We start from the raw sequence: 25,738 nt of genomic DNA, 5'->3' as shown, positions 1-25,738 counted from the left end.
TCTGCCATTCAGGAGAATGTATAGCTTTGATAATTTGTTCCATTTACATGGAGATAGTTTTGAGCTGATTTATAGAGAATTTGATTACTCTTGGGACAAATAAAGGACTCCATAGAAGAGATTACTAAGGATGTATTTTTCTGAACAAAACATTCATGTCTCTTTAGTGTATATTCAATTCAGATGCAAATTTTCAGGTTTTTGTCAGTCATTAAAAAAGAAAAATATTTTAGAGCAGCAGTTAAATTTTTGAAAGCTAACAGTGAGATCAAAGAAAAGTGAATTGAAAAAATTCCTAGTATATATCAAACTTATCCTGGGTTTTATTTTATTTTTAATCTGATTTTTGAACCATATTCTGTATCTTTTTTTATATTAGTGTCTTTTCACTGTTTTATTCATTTCTAGAACATTTCTTTTGTGTTTCAAGTTACTAAAGGCATTTTGATAGGGTGTCCTCCAACCTCTGAGGAATTACTTATAAAAATCTATACTTTGGTTTCATGTGACTGATCAATTAATCTCACATGAACTGATTATTATGGAGTGAAGGAGTACATTATTTTGGAGAAGTGTAACCAGAATATTTGTCAGTACATTCTCTGCGTTAAAATTAAAAGGAATAATAATCATTATATAGAGCAATTATTTGAAAAACCTTTTTAAAACCTGCCTGATTAAGCCTTTTAGTCGAATTTATTTTTCTAACAAGGAAAAACAAATGGCCTTATTTTCCTTTCTGTGGTATTCAGGAAACAAATTGCTAGCTGGTTTAATCCCAGTTCTTTTGGGAAAAAAATTTAGTTTGGGTTGCCAGTGGACTAATTAGAAAAAATAATTTTTTATTAATTAATTTTATTTAGTTATTTTTCAGGTACAGTTTTTTTGTCTATTTCTCCCATCCCAGACTCCCCCGCCCCTTGCTCCCCACCTCCCTCCCATTTCTACCCCCCTTAGTTCTCGTCCCTGTGTCCATCCTATTTGTTCCTCCAAATCCCTCCCCCTTTTTCCCCTTAACTTCCCTTCCCTCTCCCCTCTGGTCACTGTCCCCTTGTTCTCTATTTCAGTGTTTTTGGTTTTTTTTCCTGCTTGCTTGTTTGTTTTGTTGTTTAGCTTCCCGTTAAAGGTGAGATCATGTGGTATTTGTCTTTCAGCACCTGGTCTATTTCACTCAGCATAATGCTTAATTTTTAAAAATTGAAAAAATATTAAACAAATGTAAATATAGTAAGAAAATATAAAAATCTGTATTATTTAATTGGATTATGACAAGTTCTGATTTAGATTTTCCCTGTAGCATTTTTTCTGTTTTTTTTTTTTTTTAAGATTTTTTTATTTTCAGAAAGTGGAGAAGGGAAGGAGAAAGAGAGGGAGAGAAACATAGATGTGTGAGAAAAACACTGATCAGTTGCCTCTCATGTGCCCGGGAACCTGGCCTGCAACCCAGGCATGTGCCCTAACCAGGAATCGAACTGGTGACCTTTTTCCCTGCAGGGTGATACCCAACCCACCAAGACACACTAGTCAGGGCATATTTTCTCTGTTTTGATTGAACTTTTGTCATAGTTGTTTCATTTCAATCTAGGAAGTATAATCTGGTCACCCTGTCTTTAATTACTCTTCACCTTTTTATTTTTAATGCTCTGGAACAATGATCTCTTCAGTCCTATTCTTTTACTAAAAACCAAACAGGACATTTTAATGAATTTAAGACCTCTTTATTCTCTGTTACAAATTTATCATGTACTCACTATTAAGTCTTTACAATAACCCCATTTTATAGTGGAACATACTCAGGATCAGGGAAGTCCAATGATTGTGTTCCTAATTGTTATAATACCTTTGCCTAAATCTGTGATCATGACAAGTACATCTGATTCTTTTCCTTAGTAATGAGTTCTAGAGATAGAATTATTAAATCACCTGAATTTTTTTTCTTAGCACTGATGTACATTTTAATGTTTTCAATATATATTATAAATACCTGTTTTTTGTGCTAGAGTCTTGGGAGCAACAAACTGACAAACTTTCAAAAAAGAACCAAAAGTTGTTACATTTTAATAGGGAAGTTATTTTAATAGAATAATTACCTGTAATAAAATGTTGAGAGTGGTAAGTAAGTAACCAAAAAGGCATATATTAAATACTGTAACAGTGGTGTCCAACCTTTTGGCATCTCTGGGCCACACTGGAAGAAGAGTTGTCTTGGGCCACACATTAAATACATTGTAACGTGTAATCACAAAAAAATCTCATAATGTTTTAAGTAAATTTGTGATTTTGTGTTGGGCCACATTCATAGCCATTCTGAGCTTCATGCAGCCTGTGAGCTGCAGGTTGGATGCCCCTGCTAGTATAAAAGGAATTTAAATTTAAAGAAGGAAGATATTACTTGCAACTGTTAATGGAATGTCTAGGATCGAAAAGATCAGAGGGGCTTATTTAATTAAAGTTATATATTAATGACATTTCCTGTTAGATTCTTAGGAAAATGTCCAGAGGCCTTCAGTCAAGAAACTACCACCATCAGAGAAAAGTCAAAGTATTTACATAGTCTTTAATAGAAAATACCTCTGGATGCCCTTAATTCTTAGTAACAGGTTTCTTTCTTTCCTTCTTTTTAAAAATAGTTTTCAGCCTATAGTTTTTTGTGTGTGCAATGCTCATTGGCATCTGGAATCTCTCAGTATCTCCATTTCACCATATAGTAGTTCAAATGTAGTATGTGTCTTCACTATTTCTGTTCAGTTCTCCATTTTGCCAGTCACTCAGTTATACTATTTTTGAGCAGCTGTTTTTGTGTTCAGTACTATGCTGAATAACATCAGAGTTACAAAGGAGGTATAAGAAAGATTGTATTTGGTTTACTGGGAAAAAACTACATTGCAAATGAAAGATAAAATGTAAAGTAATTAAATGTAATTTATTTGCGCATGAAACAAATATTTAGTAAACAGTATGTATAGGTACTATTGTTAGCGTCAGGAGATGTTGGAAGGCAGAATTACAGATAATAGAGATAGAAAAAAGATTAACCAAAAGTAACTAAATAAAATTAAAAAAAATAAAAAATAAATTAAAAAAAATGATTAACCAGTAAAAGCTGACCACGTGAAGATTCAGCCTGAACTACTGTGGAGATCAGTGACACTGCACAGTGACAGGGAAGTTGGGCTGGACATACTAGGTGAGTGGATAGGATGAAGGTAATGTCTATGAACATATAAACCACCTTTCAAAAAGTAGCACTGCAAAAGAAATAGAAGGGTAGCAAGATGGAAATATGATTTTTTTTGCTTATGTAGAAGAAATGTGTATGTATATCATTAAAGAACAAGGGGGAAAAAGCCAATTGAAAATGTTACAGAAATAGGGACCATGTGTTGGGTGCAAGAGATACATAAAAATGGAGGAGTTAATCTCACATGGCTTTGTTTTTTTGACAAGTTGGAGAAGAGGTCATTTGTTGGAAGTGATGGTAGCTGTTTGCAGTTGGAGCCTTAAATAAAGAAAAGGGAATATATTTATAATAATAGCCCTAATGGGGAAATTTGTCAGGAAATCAGTAAGATTTTTTTAATGCAATCAATTATTTTTTATTTATTTTTTATTGTCGTTCAAGTACAGTTGTTTCCATTTTCCCACCACCACTTTACCCTGCCCCATTCTCCCCCACCTCCCACCCTCAATCCTTCCCTCCTTTGGCTTTGTCTGTGGGTCTTTAATACATATTCCTTGATGACCCTTACCCTTCTTTCCCCCAGTGGGCATTGGAAAGACCTTAATTGTAGTGGATCTGTAGTTGGGTTCTCTACTTTTTGTTTTGTTTTTCTCTTGAGTTCCTTATTACCTTGGAGCAAGAATGGAAAACACTGATGGTAGGTAAAGAAAATAACATAGTGTTAGAGTCAAATTTGAATTTGAATTCCTTTTATACCTATCATTAGATGTGTGACTTTGGTTATTTACTAAAATAAACACATAATACTTCTATTGCAGATTATAGTCTTATTGGAAAATCCTATAGCTAGAAGTTCTGGAAATATTAGTTACCCCATTGTTCCCCCAAAGAGTGAGCCATAGCAAAAAATAGCATGGTAGTGTTAAATTAGAAAAGTAAGGGTGGCATTTAAGAGCCTAATTGTAGTTTGAGGCTGATTAGGAACTCTATAGTAGCAGGGAAAAATCTATTGACTGGACAAAAAGGGGGAGTTGGATGATTAAAGGTTCAGGCATAGGTATGGTGACATGGGAGTAATGTTAGTTAAGGAGGCATGGCACAAAAGAATGGTTTCTTCACTGGAGAAACTTTTATGTATCAACTGGGGAGTGTATGTGGAGACGTAGAGATAAAAGGAGTTGGGAAGTCACATTCTGTGGTTTATCAATAGATACACTAGAATCTGTGAAAGCAATAGTTGGGTAGACTTTCATTCAGGTGCTGAGATATATATATTCCAAGGATAAGGAAATGAATTCCAGTGGATGACTTAAAAAAATAAAAGAATAAAAAAGGTAATGATTTAGTGAGGGTGGTGTAAGACTTGGTAATCAGAAACAAAGTGAGGATGGTGATTTTGTGGTCCCGAGGTGGTAATCCTACCTATTCTGTCTGGGATAGAAGTACCATTGAAATTGCTATAGCAGGCGATTTCTGTTTGCCTAAGAAGTTTTTAAAAAAGGCTAAGCCATTGCTAAAATAAGAGAATTTTCCAATAAAAAGAAAATCGGGAGTGGAGGAATATGATTGAGATGCATGTAGGTTAAAAGGTCCTTAATGTTCAGATTTGGGATAAATAGGAAGAGATTTGTGTCTCATAGAGGGCCTCTAGAGAAAGTGATAGAAGCGTTGAGATGGGAAGCAAATTGGAACTGCTGTTGTAAGGTAGTGTAGGATATGGGATCTATAGACTGGCCCGGAGTCTTAGCTTTGCTGCTACCTAATTATGTGATCATGGCCAAATCAACTGTTGTACCTCACTTACCCTGCCTGCAGAATTAGGAGACTGAACTAAACCTCTGAGGTTCGTTAGGTCCCTTTGTGGTCCCAGTTTACAATTTTAGAGAATTGTTCAATTCTGCAGGGATGACAAGATAATATTTCTGCTCTGTCCAATATAGTAGCCACTAGCTGCATATAGCTGTTATGCACTTGAAATGTGGCTAGTGTAACTAAGGAACTGTACTTTCAACTTTTAAAATTTGCACCTAAATAGCCACTTGTGCTGCTGGCTACCATATTGGACAGCACAGTTGAAGATACCATTGTTGGGTTAATTTCTTCCCTATGTCAACAAGTTTTTTTGCCTTTCCAACAGTTGCCATCTGGTCTAGTTGTCTTACTTACTACAATTGATTTCTTCTGTTAAACTAAGAAGAGAAAAAACTATTGTCTTCTACTGTTACCTAGTAAATAGCTTATCCACAACCTGTTGAATGAAATTTTTAGAAAAATGACAGCTAGCCCTGGCTTGTGTGGCTCAGTGAATTAAGGGCCACAGGATCACTGCTGACCCTGTTGTTGTCTCCAGTTGTTGGCGCACGAGAGGCAACCACATGTTGATACTTTTCTCCCTCTCTTCCTTCCTCCCTTCTCCTCTCTCTAGAAATGTATAAATAAAATCTTTTTTAAAAAATGTTTCTTTTAAAGATTTTATTTATTTATTTTTAGAGAGGGGGGAAGGGAGAGAGAAACAGAGGGAGCGAAACATTAATGTGTGGTTGCTCCTTGCTCACCCGCTACTGGGGACCTAGCCCGAAATCCAGGCATGTGCCCTGACTGGGAATCAAACCGGCGACCCTTTGCTTTGCAGTCTAGTCAATCCACTGAACCACACCTGCCAGGGCAAATAAAATCTTTTTTAAAAAATGACAGCTAAATATGACAAAGTTAAGGTCGTTTTGACCAATGAATTATTTTTGGTATTACAGTATAGTACTTAGACCTAGTGTTGATGTATTTTAGTTCTTTGATATGTAAAATACTGAAAGTGATTGTGTGTTTATTTCCACATTTCCTCAGACTATCATAGAACTCTCTGAAGAACGGGATGGTCTTCATTTTCTTCCCCATTCCTCTTCATCTGCCCAATCACCCTGTGGTTCTCCAGGCATGAAGCGAACAGAAAGTCGACAACATCTGTCAGTGGAACTGGCAGATGCTAAGGCCAAAATAAGAAGGCTTAGGCAGGAATTGTAAGTTGCTGATTTTCAAGGTTCTTTGAACTTACATGGTCGCAAAGATGATATAAACAATATTTTTAGGCTTATGGCATATAGATAGTAGCTCTCAGTTGCTGGCCTATGTCAAAGTTTTTATCAAAAGACTAAAAATAAGGAGACCAGCATTAGGTTTTCCTAATGCTAATTAAATCCCACCAATTTAAAGAATTACCTTTATTCTAGATTTATGTCCTTACTATTTGTTTAGTGTTGAAATGTCTTTTCTTTTATAAAACAATGTTCTTCCTTGGCAAATCAGGATTTAATTTTTTTTATTTTTATATTATTGAAACACAGAATATTGGCAACCACTGATACAGATCAGTAAGTTTACTCTTTTAAAATTAATGTTATAAAATACTGAATTGTTGATGTACAGATTTACAAAAATTAATTTTTTGTATGTATCCCTCATTGACTAATTGAAATGCCTGAGTCATGTAACATTGGTAAGTATTTAGATTGGTTAGTGTTGTAAAATTTATTTAACTTTCAAAGAACATTACAGAAAAGTCTGTGTAAATCTCGCATAGGCATGCCTTGGTAAATCATGTGTAAAGATGTGACCAATTTCTGCTGGAGATTTTTAATTTTGCACTTTAAAAAGAACAAAGGATTTAAAAAATTTTTTGACTTTTTCCCTTTTTTGATTTCCCTGGAATTTGGGCTTTAGAGTATGTATATTAAATTTAAAGCCACAATATAACAATTAAGTTTATTTACTGATTAAAGCAGTTGGTTTAAAAAAGTGGTTGAATATGCGAGATAGAAAAAAATACACAGTCTATAGGGGAAATTTGAAAAAAAATAGCTTTCATTGTGGATGTCTGCATTATTATGTGTCTATTGAAGTGAACACGCCCATGATATTCTATAAGCAGCTGCACCAGGAAAATTAGGGAAGCGATTGCTATTATTAGTTTGACTGGCAGTTAATGGATAGCCTAAACAGTGAACACTAGTTTGTCCCATATAATTTAGCACAGTCTTCTCCAGTCTTTAGATAAAGCATGCAATTAGAACTGTATTACTGGCTGTGAATTTATTTAACATTTTGCACTATGTTAGAATATGATTTTTAAATGAAATTTACTTGGCCATGGAGTGTATTAAAATTCCAAACAACCTGAAAGAGATAATAAATTTGGTCTCTTATATACTGATTGGAAAATGTACATGAATATTTTTAACTAGTAAATAAATATGTTAGCTAAAGCAAGTATTCCCCAGTAATTAGCATTTCATGAGATATAATATCTTTTTTTTGTAACTAATTATACTTCTTGCTGTACCACATGTCTAGCTAGCAAAACAAGACACTATATGTGGGAACAACCTTTAAAAATCGTTTGAGACCTTTATGGAAAAATTATAAAACTTAAAACTATTTTTAAAAACAAAATTTTATTTATTTTTAAAGTATATTTTAGTGATTGTGCCATTACAGTTGTCCCAATTTTTTTCTCTTTTTTATCTCCCTCCTCCCTGTACTGTCCCCCTCCCCCCATTCCCCTCCCTCCATCCCCCAGTTCATGTCCATGATTTGTACATATAAGTTCCTTGGCTTCTTCATTTCCTATACTATTCTTAACCTCCCCTTGCCTATGTTGTGCCTGCATATTATGCTTCTTATTCCCTGTACCTTTTTCCCCCATTCTCCCCCTCTCCACTGATAATCCTCCATGTGATCACCATTTCTGTTATTCTGTTCCTGTTCTAGTTGTTTGCTTAGTTTTGGTTTTTGTATTTTAGGTTCAGTTGTTGATAGTTGCGGGTTTGTTGGTTTTTTACTTTTTATAGTTTTTGATCAGTTTCTTAGATCAGTCCTTTCAGCATTTCATATAATAAGAGCTTGGTGATGGTGAACTCCTTTAACTTGACCTTATCTGGGAAGGACTTTTTCTGCCCTTCAATTGTAAATGATAGCTTTGCTGGATAGAGTAATCTTGGATGCAGGTCCTTGCTTTTCATGACTTTGAATACTTCTTTCCAGCCCCTTCTTGCCTGCAAGGTTTCTTTTGAGAAATCAGCTGATAATCTTATGGGGACTTCTTTGTAGGTAACTGTCTCCTTTCCTCTTTCTCCTTTTAACATTCTTCCCTTCTCTTTAATCTTGAGTAAATTAATTATGGTGTCTTGGAGTGCTCCTCCTTGAGTCCAACTTCCTTGACACTCTCTGAGCTTCCTGGGCTTTCTGAAAGTCTATTTCCTTTGCCAGATTGGGGAAGTTTTCCCTCATTATTTGTTCAAATAAGTCCAATTGCTTGCTCTTCTCTTTCTCCGGCATCCCTGTGATTTAGATATTAGAACACTTAAAGTTATCCCAGAGGTTCCTAAGCCTCTTCTCATTTTTTTTGAATTCTTGTTGCTTCATTTTGTTCTGGTTGCTTATTTCATCCTTTTGTTCCAAATCATTGATCTGAGTCTCAGTTTCCTTCCCTTCACTGTTGGTTCCTGTATATTTTTCTTTATTTCACTTTGTGTAGACTTCATTTCTTCCTTCATTTTGCAACCAAGCTTAATCATTTCTGAGCATCCTGCTTACCAGCGTTTTGAACTCTGCATCAGACAGATCTCCTATCTTCTCGCCTCTTAGTTCTTTTTCTGGAGTTTTGACTGTTCTTTTATTTGGGCCATATTTCTTTTTCTTGGCACACCTGCTATGTGACAAAGGGTAGAGCCTTAGGTATTTACCAGGGTGTGGAAACCCTCTTTGCTGTGTTGTTGTGCTGTCTATAGCGGAGGGTTCAGAGAGGGGACATTGCGACTTGCTGTGCTGTCATCCCACTTTCCGTTACTTCCTTCACTTCCCACAAGTGGATTGTGCCCTTTAGGTGCTTATTTGCAGGTGGGTGGTTCCTGTGCCTTTTAGGACCCTGTGAGTCTCTCCATTGAACTCTCCTGTGAGGCTGGGAGTTTTTCCTGCTGCTGCAATCCCCACAGGTTTTACAGCCAGAGGTTTTTGAGGCTATATTTCCCCATGCTGGATCCTTGGATTGCACAGTCTGTCTTGCTCTGCAGTTGCTCCTCCCAGTTTATCAGCACATAAACGTGGGACCACCAGGTCTACAAGCTGCCACCTTGCTGTGTGTCCTCTACCCTGGCTGCCTATCTCTGCCCCTCCTGCTGTCTGGATGAATGTTACCATTAACTCCTTGATGTTGGACTTCCATGCAAATGTTTTTCTGGCAGTTCTGTTTTTTGTTTGTTTTTAAATTTTTGTTATCCTTTTGGTGTTATGCAAGGAAGCAAAGTGTTTCTGTGTATGTCTTCACCTTGGCTGGAACTCCTCATCTAATATCTTTGTTGTCCTTATAAGGGGACTGAATGGTAATGGAAAAAGTATAATAAAGATTAAATTTTTTAAAATAATAATATCCTTGTTGACCTTGAAAATGTGTTCCAGATTTCTTCTATTAACATTTGTTTTAAGTCTTTTTGGTGGGACAGATGGGCAGATCTTTAATAAAGTGAAGAAGTATGGAAATCATGATTGGTAAAAATAGTTCAGGCTGCTTTAGACCTAATGGAAGTAAATAATTGTAATGAGAACATAAGCATATAACATACTTACTTATGAGTAGTATATTATAATATTGCTTTTGATTTATGAACATACAGAGTAAAAATACTGTTAGCAATTTGGTTGGAAGAAGTCATTGTTGTAAATCACACTTTTAAGTAGTGGGTTAACGCTATCAAAAACTTTCTTTCATAATTTTCTCTGCCTTACAGATCCCATGTTTTCAGAGTTTTCTTTGTTCATACAAATTATTCTTTTTTTAAAATAACTTGAGATATAATTCACATATCAGAAAATTTATTCTTTAGAGAGTACGTTTTAGTTATTTTTAGTATATTAATTGAGTTGTGCTTACTCTCACGCAATAATTTCAAAACATTTTTTATCACCCCAAAAAGATACCTCATACCCATTAGCAGTCATTCCCTGTAAATACCCTTTGCCCTTGACTCCTAATAATCACCAATACATTTTCTATTTCCATGGATTTGCTTATTGTGAACATTTCATATAAATAGAATCATACTTTAAGCAGCCTTTGTGTGACTGGCATTATTCACATAGCACAGTTTTGTCAAGGTTTAGTCATGCTGTATGTATCAGTGCTTAATTCATTTTTATGATTAATATATGTGGATATATACCACACTTTGGTTACTTATAAGTTGATGGGCATTTACCCCTGCAGTGGTCAGGGTTCCGAATGGAGTGTGGGAGGTTGCGCAGATGACATGTGTCATTCAACTCTCTGTTGCAGAATTCCAGATAAACCACACGGCTTAGGTACTTGGCCAGAACTGAGGTTATACAACACATTTTGAAGATTATTGATCTGAATGCACACAGTGTTGCCATGTCATCATTGGACTAAAACTGACTATTATTTTGCATGGATGATTATTGTCATCCCCAGGACCACTCAAGGGTCAAATTGTTTACATGTTTGGCTATTATGAATAATGCTCCTATGAACATTCACGTGTACATTTTTGTGTGAATATATGTTTTTACTTCTCTAGGTTGTATACTGAGGAGTAGAAATGCTAGGTCCCATGATGGTTCTATATTTAACCTTTTGAAGAACTCTTAAACTGTTTGGCTGCATCATTTTGCATTCCACCAGCAATGTCTGAGGGCTCCAAGGTGGAAACAACCGAACTACCCATGAAGAGATGAATGCATAAACAAAATGTGCTATAGGCATGTGGTGGAATATTATTCACCCACAAAAAGGAATGAAAGTTTAGACCTCTGGCCAAGATAGAGGCATAGGTAGACACACTGTGCCTCCTTGCACAACCAAAACAAGGACAACAACAATTGAAAACAAAAAATGATTAGAACTGACAGAAAATCGAACTGTATGAAAGTCCGACAACCAAGGAGTTAAAGAAGAAAATTTCATCCAGACCAGTAGGAGGAGCAGAGATGGGCAGCCAGGCAGAGAAGGCTTGCAGCAAAGCAGTGGTGGAGGACCAGGACAGGCAAAGCAGCAGCTGGCAGACCTGGTGAGGTGGTGGCTGGTAGAGCAGGCAATCCCATATTCTCATGAAGATAAACCAGGAGGAACAACTGGGGAGCAAGACAGACCTCCCAACCAGGGGTCCCAACATGGGGAAATAAAGCTTCAAACCACTGACTGAAAACACTGGTGGAGATTGAGGCAGCAGGAGAAACTCCCAGCCTCACAGTAGAGTTCGTTAGAGAGACCCACAAGGTCCTAGAATGTACACAAGCCCACCCAGTTGGGAATCGGCACCAGAAGGGTCCAATTTGCTTGTGGGTGGTGGGGAAAATGACTGAAATCTGGCAGAGTGTAGAGCAAGTGCCATTGTTCACTCTCAGACCCCTTCTCCACATACAGTGACACAACCCAGAGACTGGGTTGACCTGCCCTGGTAAACACCTAACACTCCATTCCTTATACATAGCAGGCACGTAGAGACAAAAAAAAAATGGCCCAAATGAAAGAACAGATCAAAGCTCCAGAAAAAAACACAACTAAGCAATGAAGAGATAGCCAACCTATCAGATGCACAGTTCAAAACACTGATAATCTGGATGCTCACAGAAACAGTTGAATTTGGTCGCAAATTAGATGAAAAAATGAACTCTACGCTAAGTGAAATAAAGGAAAATGTATAGGGAACCAATAGTGATGGAAAGGAAACTGGGAAACTGGGACTCTAATCAACAGTGTGGACCAGAAGGAAGAAACATTCAACTAGAAAAGAATGAGGAAACAAGAATTCAAAAAAATGAGAGGAGGACTTCCACCAAGATGGAGGCATAGGTGGAGAAGCTGTGTCTTCTCACACAACCAAGTTTAGAGACAACAAAATTTTAGCAATAGAAAACATAACCAAAACACAGAAAATTGAACTTTTTGGAAGTCTGATAACAACTAATTCTTCAGTCTGTCTGGTAAGAGGGGCGAAGCCAGCAGCTGGCGGAGTGGGGTTGCACAGGAAACTCGGTCAGATGGACTCAGGTGCGCAGATCCCAGGCGTGGGGTTGCAACTGGCGGAACCAGTGAGCCACGGGCGGAACCAGCGAGGGTGCAGGGTGGCAGGCGGACCATGGTCACACATTCATGGGCAGATAAACCAGGAAAGGAGCGAGCAGTAAGATGGACCTAACAGGCCCCAGCAGCAGGAAGCAGCAGACGGGGCCACTATTGCCCCTATTTCACCCCGCCCCCACATACAGCGTCACTACCCAGCGACCTGGGTGGCACCACCCTGGTGAACACCTAAGGCTCCACTCCTCATACTTAATGGGCATGAACAGACCAAAAATGGCTCAAGAAGATCTCAAAACCCCAGAGCCCATAACTCTAAGCAACCAAGAAATAGCCAACCTATTGGATGCACAGTTCAAAACACTGGCGATCAGGATGCTCACAGAACTGCTTGGTTTTAGTCACAAATTAGAGGAACATATGAAGGTTAAACTAATTTAAATAAAGGGAATTGCACAGGCAACCAATAGTGATGGAAAGGAAACTGAGACTCAAATCAAAGGAGTGGACCAGAAGGAGGAAAAAAATGACCAAACAGAAAAGGACAAAGAAACAAGAATTCAAAAAAGGAGGAGAGGCTTAGGAACCTTCAGGACATCTTTGAACGTTTCAACATCCAAATTATAGGGGTACCAGAAGGGGAAGAGGAAGAGCAACAAGTAGAAAACTTATTTGAACAAATAATAAAGGAGAACTTCCCCAATCTGGCAAAGGAAATAGACTTCCGAGAAATCCAGGAAGCTCAGAGAGTCCCAAAGAAGTTGGACCCAAGAAGAAACACACCAAGGTACATCATAATTATATTAACGAAGATTAAAATGAAAGAGAGAATTCTAGAAGCAGCAAAAGATAAGGGGACAGTCACCTACAAAGGAGTTCCCATCAGACTGTCAGCTGATTTCTCAAAAGAGACCTTACAGGCAAGAAGGGGCTGGAAAGAGCTATTCCAAGTCATGAAATCCAAAGACCTACATCCAAGATTGATCTATCCAGCAAAGCTTCCATTTAGAATGGAAGGACAGATAAAGTGCTTCTCAGATAAGGTCAAATTCAAGGAGTTCATCATCACCAAGCCCTTATTATATGAAATGTTAAAGGGACTTACCTAAGAAAAAGAAGATAAAAAAGATGAATGGTGAAAGGACAGCAAACTCACAGTTACTAACAACCACACCTAAAACAAAAGCAAACTAAGAGGACAGCTAGATCAGGAGGAGAACCATAGAAATGAAGATCACATGGAGGGTTAGCAACGGGAGTGGGAGGAGGAGAAAGGGGGAGAAGGTACAGAAAATAAGTAGCATAGACAGTAGGTAGAAAATAGATAGGGGGAGGGCAAGAATAGTATGGGAAATATAGAATCTAAAGAACTTGAGACATGTCATAAACTAAAGGGGGGAATGGTGGGGGTGGAGTGTGCAGGGTGGAGGGGAATGAGGGGGGGGAATAGAACAACTGTAATGGCATAATCAATAAAATCAAATAAAGTTTAAAAAATGAGGAGAGGCTTAGGAACCTTCCAGGACATCCTTAAACATTCCAGCATCCTAATTATAGGGGTACCAGGAGAAGAGGAAGAGCAACAAATTGAATACATATTTGAACAAATAATGGAAAACTTCCCCAATCTGGCAAAGGCAAAACTTCCAGGAAATCCAGGAAGCTCAGAGAGTCCCAAAGAAGATGGACCCAAGAAGGAACACACCAAGGCACATCATAATTACATTAGCCAAGATTAAAAATAAGGAGAGAATCTTAGAAGCAGCAAGAGAAAAGGAGAGAGTTACATAGAAAGGAGTTCCCATAAGACTGTCAGCTGATTTCTCAAGAGACCTTACAGGCAAGAAGGGGCTGGAAAGAAGTATTCCAAGTCATAAAAAGCAAGGAATTCCATCCAAGATTGCTCTGTCCAGCAAAGCTTTCATTTAGAATGGAAGGGCAGAAAAAGTCTTTCCCAGATAAGGTCAAGTTAAAGGAGTTCACCATCACCAAGCTCTTATTATATGAAATGCTGAAAGGACTGATCTAAGAAACAGAAGATCAAAAACTATAAAAAGTAAAAAACCAACAAACCCACAACTATCAACAACTGAACCTAAAATACAAAAACCAAAACTAAGCAAACAACTAGAACAGGAACAGAACCACAGAAATGGAGATTACATGGAGGGTTATCAACAGGGGATTGGCGGGGAGAGAGGGAGGGAAAGGTACAGAAAATAAGTAGCATAAATGGTAGATAGAAATAGACAGAGGGAGGTTCAGAATAGTATAGGAAATGTAGAAGCCAAAAAACTTATATGTATGTCCCATGGACATGAACTAAAGTGGGGGAATGAGAGTGGGAGTGGGTGCACAGGGTAGAGGGGAATAAAGGGGGAACATGCAACAACTATAAAAAGCATAATTAATAAAATACATTAAAAAGAAAAATTTTCAAAATAAAAAACAGGAATGCACTTTTGATACCTGCTACAACATAGATGAGCCCTGAAAACAATTTGATAAGTGAGAAACCACATACAAAAGGACAATATTATATGGTGACACTCAAATGAAGGGTCTTTAATAGGCAAATTCAGAAAAACAAAGTATGTTAGAGGGTAGAGGCTGGTAGAGGCTGTGGGGTATGGGAAAATGGGAGAGTTATTGCTTAAGTGGGCACGGAGTTTCTGTTTAGATGTTGAAAGAGTTTGGGAATAGCGGTGATAATTTAAATGTGGTTAATGCATTAAATTATACACTTTAATATGGGTAAAATCGATGTTTTATATTATGCATATACCACAATAAAAAATAGAATTTGTTTATAATTAAAACAGTGAAAGCATTTTTTTAGTAGTTAAATTGATTTGTATATAAGCACTTCTATTTTCTCTTGTTGCCTTATAAGTTGATAATGACTGTTCTGGAGGGGAGTTTAATAATAGTGTTATATCAAGTGCCTTTATGCCTATAATAAATATACTTTTAGAAATCTGTCTTAAAATACACCATTTTATGTATAATGAGTTAATTTACCAAAGTGTTATATATTACTATAAAAATGGAATTCATTTAAGTTAATTATGCTTCTGTGAAAGGAAATATTATTCCATTAAAAATAATGGTTGTGAAAAAATTTATGGGTGTGAGAGATGTCAACAGCATGTTGTTTTCTACAATGAGCATTTTATCTTTTGTATTACTAAATAACAAGATTGAAGAGTAGTAGCATTGAGTGGAGACTTAGCATTAAGGAGGTTGGCTCTGATGGGGAGGTTGAAAATGGGGGTTAGAAGAAAGCAGTATAAAGAAAAAAATTAGCAGAAATTTGAGGATGTTTATAGGCTTCAGGAAAGAAAGCAGTTGAATTGTAAAGATTTTAGGTATCTGTGTGGCCATGTATTTGGGCCATTTAAAATGCTGAAAATAGTTTGGAGACCTTTATTATAAGTCTCAGACCCAGATGGCATTGCCATGCATAAGACTCATCCAGCTTATTTGTCTTTGGTATACAGAAAGAGAGGAGAGTAGAAAAGGGGGATGTCAGGAAAGATGTAGAGAAATTGCTTTATGAACTATGAGGATATTAAGGTTTGCCTTTGGAAAACTTTAGAGGGAATTTGGTGATATCTAATCATATAAATTCCTAAAATCCATTTCTTTCCCCTGGATTTGAGGCATGGCTAATACTGTGTTCAACTAGATATTTAGTAATGATAATATATTTGTATTAATGGAGATATGATCATAGTTTTTTAAGCAGTAAGCTTATTTAATAAATGTATTTTTGCATTTAAGGGAGGAAAAGACTGAACAGTTGCTGGACTGTAAACAAGAACTCGAGCAAATGGAAACAGAACTAAAAAGGCTGCAGCAAGAGGTTTGTTCTTGGAACCTTTATTAAATAGGACCACTAAGTAATAGGAAATTAGTTTTTCCCCTTAGAATATGTAACCTTTACCTTAATGCTTTATGAAGTTACTAAGGCTTCAAGTAATATGATTACTTCTTCAGTGTTTCTCTCTTCAAAAATATCAGAGCCAAATCTTGAAACCACTGTCTTTGGACCTTTTTTTCCCTGTGTCAGTGCTGTTGAAACTTTGCTAAAATTCAAAGGAGGCTTGTAGGACTAGGGTAGTTCTAAGTTTCTCTTTTTTATGTATTTGGCTTCTTTGGGCTTGGAAGCTACACAGCTGTACTACAAAATTGTGGTTGTTTTATGTGTATTTCCCTAGGTCTTCACTCTCCGGTGGTGCTTTTTTCAACTTCTATATGACAGAATGCTTTTTAATTTTTCATTTTTTCCTATTAAATAAGATAAAAACTTTTACTTTTAAAAATTATCATTTTTTGCTGAAGTTTTGTGGTTTTTTCCATCTTGAACCAAGATATATTTAAGAATTTACTTTTTAAAATCACTCCATAATGGTTTGTTTTCATTTGGAGATAGTGAATGATATGAATTGGGATAAAGCTGGACAATTTTCTTCCCCTTACTTCTCTTAACCTGCCATTTTCACTTCAGGGAATACTGTACTTGTGGTGTGATAAATGTGGGCCTTTCTAGTTGTATGAAACTGGACATAATAATCTTTATTTCTAGATAAGTGGTGGCTGCTCTTCCACTTGTTGGTAGCAGTGCTTTTTGTATCCGTGTTTTCTCTGAAACGATGGTTCTCAGTCTGTTTGGTCTCGAGTCTCTCTTCCACTCTTAAAAATTAATAAGGATTCAATAAACTGGTATTTAATACATTAGAAATTAAAACTAAGAATTTATAAGAATTTAAAAAATATGTATTAATTTATTTGAAAATAATACTCAACCCATTTCATATTAACATAATATTCATATTTTAACTAAATAACCATTATTTTACAAAACAAAAATATTCAAATGGAACTCTTTTTTACATTTTTACATATATCTTTTTTTTAATTATATTGTAAATATTATGCTATTATAGTTGTCCTGCTTTTTCCCCCTTTTCTTCTCTACCCAGCAACCCCCACTCCCTCAGGTAATCCCCACACAATTATTCATGTCCATGGGTCATTTGTATAAGTTCTTTGGCCACTGCATTTTCTGTACTGTACTTTACATCCCAGTGGCTATTCTGTAACTACCTATTTGTACTTCTTAATCCCCTCAGCCCTTCACCCATTTCCCATGCACTCCCTTTCCATCTGGCAGCCATCAAAGCACACTGTATACTCATGATTCTATCTCTGTTCTTGTTTGCTTACTTTGTTTTTTAGATTCAATTGTTGATAGATACGTATTTCTGCCATTTTATTGTTCATAGTTTTGATCTTTTCTTAGATAAGTTCCTTTAACATTTCATTTAATAATGCTTTGCTGATGATGAACTTCTTTATTGTTTTCTTGTCTGGGAAGTCTTTTATCTTCCCTTTGGTTCTAAATGATAGTTTTGCTGGGTAGAGCAATTTTGGCTGTAGGTCTTTGCTTCTCATGACTTTGAATATTTCTTGCCAACCCCTTCTAGCCTGCAAAGTTTTTTTTGAGAAATCAGCTGACAGTCCTGAGGAAACTTCTTTATAGGTCATTATCTGCTTTTCTCTTGCTGCTTTTAAAATTCTCTCTTTATCTTTAACGTTTAGCATTTTAATTATGATGTGTCTTAAAGTGGGCCTCTTTGCATGCATCTTCTTTAAAACTATCTGTGCTTCCTGGACTTACACGTCTATTTCCTTCACCAAATTTGGAAGGTTTTCTTTCACTCTTTTTTCAAATAGATTTTCCATTAATGGCTCTTCTCTTCTCCTTCTATGATGCCAGTGTTAGAGTGTTTGAAGTTGTCCCAGAGGTTGCTTACACGATCCTCTTTATTTTTTTTCCTGATCCTTTTTCCTTCTTGTTGTTATGATTGGTGTTTTTAATTCCTTATGCTCCAAATCAGTAATTTCATTCTTGGCTTCATCCACTCTGCTGTTGTTTCCCTGTATATAAATTGTTCTTTATTTCAATTAGTATATCCTTTGTTTCTGACTGGATCTTTCTTATGCTGTTGAAGGGCCTCATTAAGTTACTTGAGCATCCTTATAACCAGTGTTTTGAACTCTGATAAATTGCTTATTTCCATTTTGTTTGGCTCTTTTTCTGGAGTTTTGACCTGTTCCTTCATTTGGGCCATGTTTGTTTGCCTGCTCTTTTTGGCACCTCCTTGTGTTTGTTTCTATGTATTAAGTAGAGCTGCTATGACTATAGGTAGCATGGCCTAATGTAGTAGGTGTCCTATAGGGTCCAGTGGCACAGGACCCTTTCTCCCCTTTCTCCCAAGCTAGGTACTCAAGGTGTGCCCTTTGTGTGATTTCTTAAATTCCATAGTTGTTGGGCTTCCATTCAACATGATTTCTGGTAGTTCTGAGTGATTGTTATACATTTTAGTTGTAATTTTGATGTAGTTGTATAAAGAGGTGACCTGTTTCTGCCTGTACTATACCATCTTGACCAGGAATCCTCAAATCTCTAATACCTGGCTTAATTAAAGTCTGCTACATTCTTGTACCTCTTTCTGTATTCATTCTGTTAAAATACCACATGCCATGTAGCCCTTGGAAAATTCTCCTGTGCCCTCGTGAGAGAATGAGAGTAGAAAAGGAAAATACTGCCTTAGAATTGTTATGAAAATAGGTTTGGCCACATGAACTTTCTGAAAGGTTTCAAGAAAGCACAGATGTCCCTGGCTCATACTTTAATAACTACTATTCTAAAGAATTGAGGATTAAAAGAAGGCTTTAAAAGGTTGAATTTTAATGTTTGCCTCAAATGACATTAAGATACGCAATAATTATATGCACTAATCATTTTACTTGGAAGTCTTTTAAAAATCAGGATTTCAGTAAGTTACAGCATATCTGAATTAGAACCATTATTTCTCTAAAGTAACTAATGTTCAATTTTGCCTATTTTATGTTTTTACTGTCCTGTATTTTCAAGTTAATTTTTTCTAACCTTAAATTAATAGCAAATGGTTATTTTAGATAGAAGTTAACTTATTTTAAAACATTCTGAATAGTTTTATATTCCTGACACACATTATATAAAAATTTGTATATAAATAAGTTTGTATAGTTGTTTATTAACACATATGTTTAAAATACTTTTTATTCTTGGTTTAGAAAAAGGCTTTATATCTCTCCATTTTAAAAAACAACTTAATCGATGTATAATTATTTACATACCACAAAATTTGCACCTTTAAAGTATACAATTTATCGATTTGTCTAGTAGATTCATCAAGTTATGCAACCAAGGATTATTGGTCTGAGAATAGAAAATAATACTTAAAATATTAATATTTTTTATTTTTAGAACATGAATTTGCTGTCCGATGCTCGTTCTGCGAGAATGTACCGAGATGAATTAGATGCACTTCGAGAGAAGGCAATCAGAGTTGATAAGCTTGAAAGTGAAGTCTGTAGATATAAAGAGAGGCTACATGACATTGAATTTTATAAGGCAAGAGTCGAGGTATGTGACATAATATAAACCATTCACAGTATTTCTTTAAAAGTGTTATGATTTTTAAAGTGCAGTGAAAATGTATATAATAAATGAATGGAGCTCTTGAAATGTTTAGCAAACTATAAATACATGTTTATTTTATGATAAATCAGCATATTGCCATTTTAAAAAGGGATATTTGGATATTATTAATTTTATTTAACCCTTCGGAGCTCTTCTTTCATTCCTTTATTTAGCATTATAGGTAGAGCCAACCTCTGAAGTCCTTCCCTCGTAGTCAAAATAAAGTATTTCTTGCTCTTAAATTCCAATGTGATCCTAGAAGTAAGAGCAAATATATTGCTGATTGATTCTCAACTCAGAATGCCAAATTAGGATGAGTGAAGCTGCTTGTGTGACCACAACTGCTTGTGTGTGTGCTCTCTCTCCTCTCTCTCTCTCTCTCAACAAGTCATATAAACATCGTATATAAGCAAAAGAGAAGGAACAGTTTTCACTACTTAGTGATTACCATACAGTGCTGCATGAAGTTGAGTTTGACAGCAAAATTTTGATAATCCTTGCAAGTTCATCCTTTTTTCCATTTCCTATTTAATTTCTTCATTGTCTGCAAACAGTAGAGATTTTGTTCATGTTTATGGTGATAAGAAGGAAGGAGTATGCAAAAATTAAGAAGTGAAAACATTGTAAGAGAAAATAAAACATTTGAGCCTGAAAGTTATCAAAATAGACCAAATATACCACAAATATAAGATGCATGTTAGTTCTTTGCCAGTTTTTAAATAAGTGTATGCATGGCACTGTTAAGGGATCCTTATAAGATGCCATTGTTTTAATATACTTTCATTTGACATTAGTTCATAAACAGGTGTAGAACCTAACAAGATAAATTTGTCTTCTAAATGGATGTAGGGATTTTAAACATGTTCTCAAAATGATTATGATTTATGTGAGTATTAGTTCAAGTTATGGAATTTTACTCAAAAATCCCAAACCCTTCTCATTCAAGTTATAATTTAAGTGGAAAGAAACTTCAAATCTATTTCAGTAAATAAATTAAGCCCCAATTCTGTGGAGATTGTGTCTTAACTATCTGCAGGTCTACTCTATACTTAGTTTTTTATCCTTGTGATTAAGGGATTTAAATGTACCCTGGCAATTCATGTGAAATTGTTGTAGTATCACTCATTCTAATAGAATTATTGAGTATTTTGTTTGCATAATAGCTTAAATTTGAAGGGAGGAGAGTAAAGCCAAGAAAACACCAATTGTATTTTTATTACTTAGTAGCTTTACTCTTGCATAGTACTGTTGATAAAGACATTAATGTCTTATTATTTTACAATCAAGAATTTGTATGTTTCAGAACTTTAAAAAATAATAAATAATAACCTGTTTGTGATTAGAAAGCCTATTTGAAATATTTATAGGAATTAAAAGAAGACAATCAAGTTTTATTAGAAACAAAAACCATGTTAGAAGACCAATTAGAAGGAACTCGAGCTCGTTCTGATAAATTACATGAATTAGAAAAAGAGAATTTACAACTGAAGGCTAAACTGCATGATATGGAAATGGTAAGTATTGTAAAGTAGATGAATTACATGTGATTTCCCTGTAATGACAAAGCATGGTTAGTGTCCTAGATGCTTTAACAAAAGAAGAGATTAGCTAAAGTGAGTGCTTCCAATTTTGCATGAACAAAATTGGAAGTAGTAGAAATTTCTGCTTTTGTTACAGAAGGGTATTATTAATTTTTGTCTTCTATTTTTTAAAAAAACTCTAGAAGTATTATGTAAACATGCCTTTAAAATACTGAAATAAAACTACTTAGCATTGGATCTCAGAATCTTTTGTTACGTTGCTAAACCTGTATATTGATTATGAAGAACCGTTTTTAGTATTCTCAAAACTCACTTTAAAAGAAGATCAGACTCCTGGTCATTATGATGACCAGCAGTAGTTATAATACCTGGTTATTTCTTTAAAACTAGGAAAATGTTAAGCAACTCAAAATTTACCCTCATATTTTACTCAGCTTCTGATAAATAAAAGTTATAAGTAATAAAATATTAGCTTTAAATTATACTGTTTCTTAGCTTTCTTTTCTCTCCCTACTTCCTGCCAACAAAAAAGGAACGAGATATGGATAGAAAAAAAATTGAAGAATTAATGGAAGAAAATATGACTTTAGAAATGGCACAAAAGCAAAGTATGGATGAATCATTACATCTTGGCTGGGAATTGGAACAAATATCCAGAACTAGTGAACTTTCTGAAGGTATTCCCAATTTTGTTTTATTTAAACGAATTGATGAATAAATGAAATTTTATTTATGCTTATACTTCTGGATATTTTATTGCAGTTATTTAAAAGCTAGAAATAAGAATTGAGGCTTTCTTTACATAAAATCTGGTGAATATTTTACTATACCTAATTTTGTAAACAATGTATGCTTATGAGGCTGTATGGAGCTTTCCGTGTGTGTATGTGTATTTCTTTTCTTTTTTATGGTGGATAATTTCAAACATACACAAAAGTAGACAGACCTAGCCCTGCCTGGGTTGTTCAGTTAATTGGAGTGTCCTCTGTGCGCCAAAAGGTTGCAAGTTCCAATCCTGGTCAGGATACATACTTAGGTTGTAGATTGGGGTATGTACAAGAGAGAATCAGTCGATGTGTCTGTCTGTCTCTCTCTCTCTCCCCACTCTCCCTCTCCCTTTCCCTCTCTTTCCTCTCTCTCCCTTCCTCTCTAAATTTCAATAAAAACATATTTTCAGGTGAGGATTAAAAAAATTTTTTTAAAGTAGGCAGGCTTAGAAATGCCCTCCCATAGTTCTATTTATTTCCCATTCTAAAATCTAGGATTTTAAAATAAATTCTAGGCATTATAATTCATTTGTAAATCCTAATATTTTTTAAAGATTTTGTTTCTTTTATTTTTAGAGAGAGGGGAAGGGAAGGAGAAAGAGGGTAAGAAACATCAGTGTGTGGTTGCCTCCTGTGCGCCCCCCACTGGGAACCTGATCTGCAACCCAGGCATGTGCCCTGACTGGGAATCAAACATGTGACCCTTTGCTTCAAAGGCCCATGCTCAGTCCACTGAACTATACCAGCCAGGCCAAATCCTAATATTTTTATATCATCAAAATATTCAATGAGTCTTCTATAAGGTTATTAAAAATAATTTTTAGCTTTCTAGAGAGCATCATTCATAGAACTAGAAACTGAGTTTTCTTATTTTAAAACATGTGATGTTGCCACTTACTTAAATGCTTTTCCTTGACAAAATGGACTAGATGTTACTCTTTACCCAGAGTTTAGCAAGGATTCTTTAAAGACTCTTTCAAGGTGCCCAGTGTATATTGTCTTGTCTTTCTCAGGATCAGATTAGAATTTTTTCCTCTCAAGCTATCTTCCATTAATTTTTAAAAGTGTGGCATAGGATATGCTTTATACTTGTTATTTGAGCCACACATGACTATGAGATCCACAGGACCATAACTATATTTTGTATAGGTAACCTAAGACATTTTGATGTTAAAGTGGCTTCGTATTGTCAAGTAGTTAATTTCTCATGGAACTCCAGTCTCTTTGGTCTAAATTTTGTGACTTTTCCCCCCTACTGGAATGCTTATGGATGCATTAAAAATTCAAGATTTACCTATCTCTTATCTGTGTGTTTTTTCCATTGTGTCTGTCTTGTATGACTTTATAAATTGTTTTATATGTTTAAGAACCAGGTGATGTACTGCATGTGCACTCAATATTATAAAGAGTAAACATAGTTTCCCTGATGACATATTTTTCAATATTATAGCACCACAAAAATCATTGGGCCACGAGGTGAGTGAGTTGACATCAAGTAGGTTATTGAAGTTGGAGATGGAAAACCAGAGTTTGACAAAAACCATAGAAGAGCTTCGGAGTACTATGGATTCTGCAGAAGGTAACACTTCCAAAATACTGAAAATTGAAAAAGAAAATCAAAGACTAAGTAAAAAGGTAAATAAAAATTAATATTTAATGTTAAAAATGTTTGTAAATGTATAAATAGTACTATATTAAAATATTTACTTTCTAATTTTTAATGTGCCCTCAGTTATTACTTTAACTTATTATGGAAATTTTAACATACATAAACATAAAGTAAAGGAATGCTTATACTCATTATTCAGCTTCAACAATTATTAACTTAAATCCAGTCTGCCACTCTGTCTACAACCACCAGATGATTTTGAAGTAATTTCTAGATACGGTATCATTTCACCAACAAATATCTCAGTATATATCTCTAAAAATTAAAGAATTTTTAAAAATCAAGAACAGTGACATCACACCTTAAAAATTAATAATTTTTATCAGCATTTTAATTTCTTCAATTCTATTATGTTTTTTATTTATATTTTATTCTTTTTTTAAATTTATTTTTTTATTGATTATGCCATTACATTTGCTCTATTCCCCCCTCCCTTCCCCTCCACCCTGCATACCCCTCCCCCACCATTTCCCCCCTTTAGTTCATGAACATGTGTCTCAAATTCTTTAGATTCTGTATTTCCCCTACTATTCTTACCCTCCCCCCTATCTATTTTCTATCTACTGTCTATGCTACTTATTTTCTGTACCTTCTCCCCCCTTCCCCTCCTCCCACTCCCCTGTTGCTAACCCTCCCTGAGCTCTTCATTTCTATGGTTCTGCTCCTGATCTAGCTATCCTCTTAGTTTGCTTTTGTTTTAGGTGTGGTTCTTAATAACTGTGAGTTTGCTGTCCTTTCACTGTTCATCTTTTTTATCTTCTTTTTCTTAGGTAAGTCCCTTTAACATTTCATATAATAAGGGCTTGGTGATGATGAACTCCTTGAATTTGGTCTTATCTGAGAAGCACTTTATCTGTCCTTCCATTCTAAATGAAAGTTTTGCTGGGTAGAGCAATCTTGGTTGTAGATCTTTGGTTTTCATGACTTGGAATAGCTCTTTCCAGCCCCTTCTTGCCTGTAAGGTCTCTTTTGAGAAATCAGCTGACAGTCTGATGGGAACTCCTTTGTAGGTGACTGTCCCCTTAGCTCTTGCTGCTTCTAGGATTCTCTCCTTCATTTTAATCTTGGCTAATGTAATGATGATGTGCCTTGGTGTGTTCCTTCTTGAGTCCAGCTTCTTTGGGACTCTCTGAGCTTCCTGGATTTCTTGGAAGTCTATTTCCTTTGCCATCTTGGGGAAATTCTCCTTTATTATTTGTTCAAATAATTTTTCAACTGGTGGTTGTGCCTTTCCCCCTTCTGGTACCCCTATAATTCGGATGTTGGAACGTTTAAAGATGTCCTGGAGGTTCCTAAGCTTCTCCTCATTTTTCTGAATTCTTATTTCTTCATTCCTTTCTGTTTGATCATTTTTTCCTTCCTTCTGGTTCTCTCCCTTGATTTGAGTCCCAAGTTTCTTTCCATTACTATTGGTATCTTTTGTATCCCCATTCATTTCAATTAATTTAGCTTCCATATGTTTCTCTAATTTGTGACTAAAGTCAACCAGTTCTGTAAGGATCCTTATAACCAGTGTTTTGAACTGTGCATCTGAAAGACTGGCTATTTCTTCATCACTTAGGTCTATCGGTTCTGGGGCTCTGAGTTGTCTTAGAGCCATTTTTGGTCTATTCGTGCTGTTAAGTAAGCTGAGCGAAGCCTTAGTTGTTTACCAGGACGGGGAGACCCAGGTCGCTGGTTTGTGACGCTGTGTGTGGGGGCGGGGTCAGAGAGGGAGCAATGGCGATCCTCTCCACTAGCCCAGCGCATCCATTCACTCACACGCCTCGGGCTTGTTTATCCGATCCTAATTTTGCGAGCCTGCTGCACCGCGAAGTTTTCCCTTCTCACTGGTTTCTCCACACGTCGCGCGACCGACCGACCCACCGCGCCTCTTCCCTGTGCGCGCCGGCAGCCAGCTCGCTGGCGATCAGCGCCCTCGGTTGCCTGCGCGCACCGCGCACCGCCCCGGGAATTTTTTC

At 35.9% G+C, this 25,738-nt stretch overlaps 1 protein-coding gene across 11 annotated transcripts in view; it reads left to right on the top strand.

The window, feature by feature from the left end:
- Nucleotides 1–25,738, top strand: part of CCDC88A (coiled-coil domain containing 88A) — a 139,658-nt gene that overhangs the window by 63,514 nt on the left and 50,406 nt on the right. For all 11 annotated transcript variants that reach the window (XM_037125765.2, XM_037125766.2, XM_037125764.2 and 8 more), the window contains exons 8-13: nt 6,023–6,195; nt 16,050–16,131; nt 19,585–19,743; nt 21,168–21,314; nt 21,874–22,018; nt 23,559–23,743. In XM_037125765.2, coding sequence (XP_036981660.2) covers nt 6,023–6,195; nt 16,050–16,131; nt 19,585–19,743; nt 21,168–21,314; nt 21,874–22,018; nt 23,559–23,743 — 891 coding nt within the window. The remainder of the gene's footprint in view (nt 1–6,022; nt 6,196–16,049; nt 16,132–19,584; nt 19,744–21,167; nt 21,315–21,873; nt 22,019–23,558; nt 23,744–25,738) is intronic.

This window comes from Artibeus jamaicensis, unplaced genomic scaffold, assembly GCF_021234435.1.
Source record: "Artibeus jamaicensis isolate MK-2021 breed Jamaican fruit bat unplaced genomic scaffold, CSHL_Jam_final contig_465, whole genome shotgun sequence".
Lineage (NCBI taxonomy): Eukaryota > Metazoa > Chordata > Mammalia > Chiroptera > Phyllostomidae > Artibeus > Artibeus jamaicensis.
This window is presented reverse-complemented; position numbering and strand designations above follow the sequence as displayed.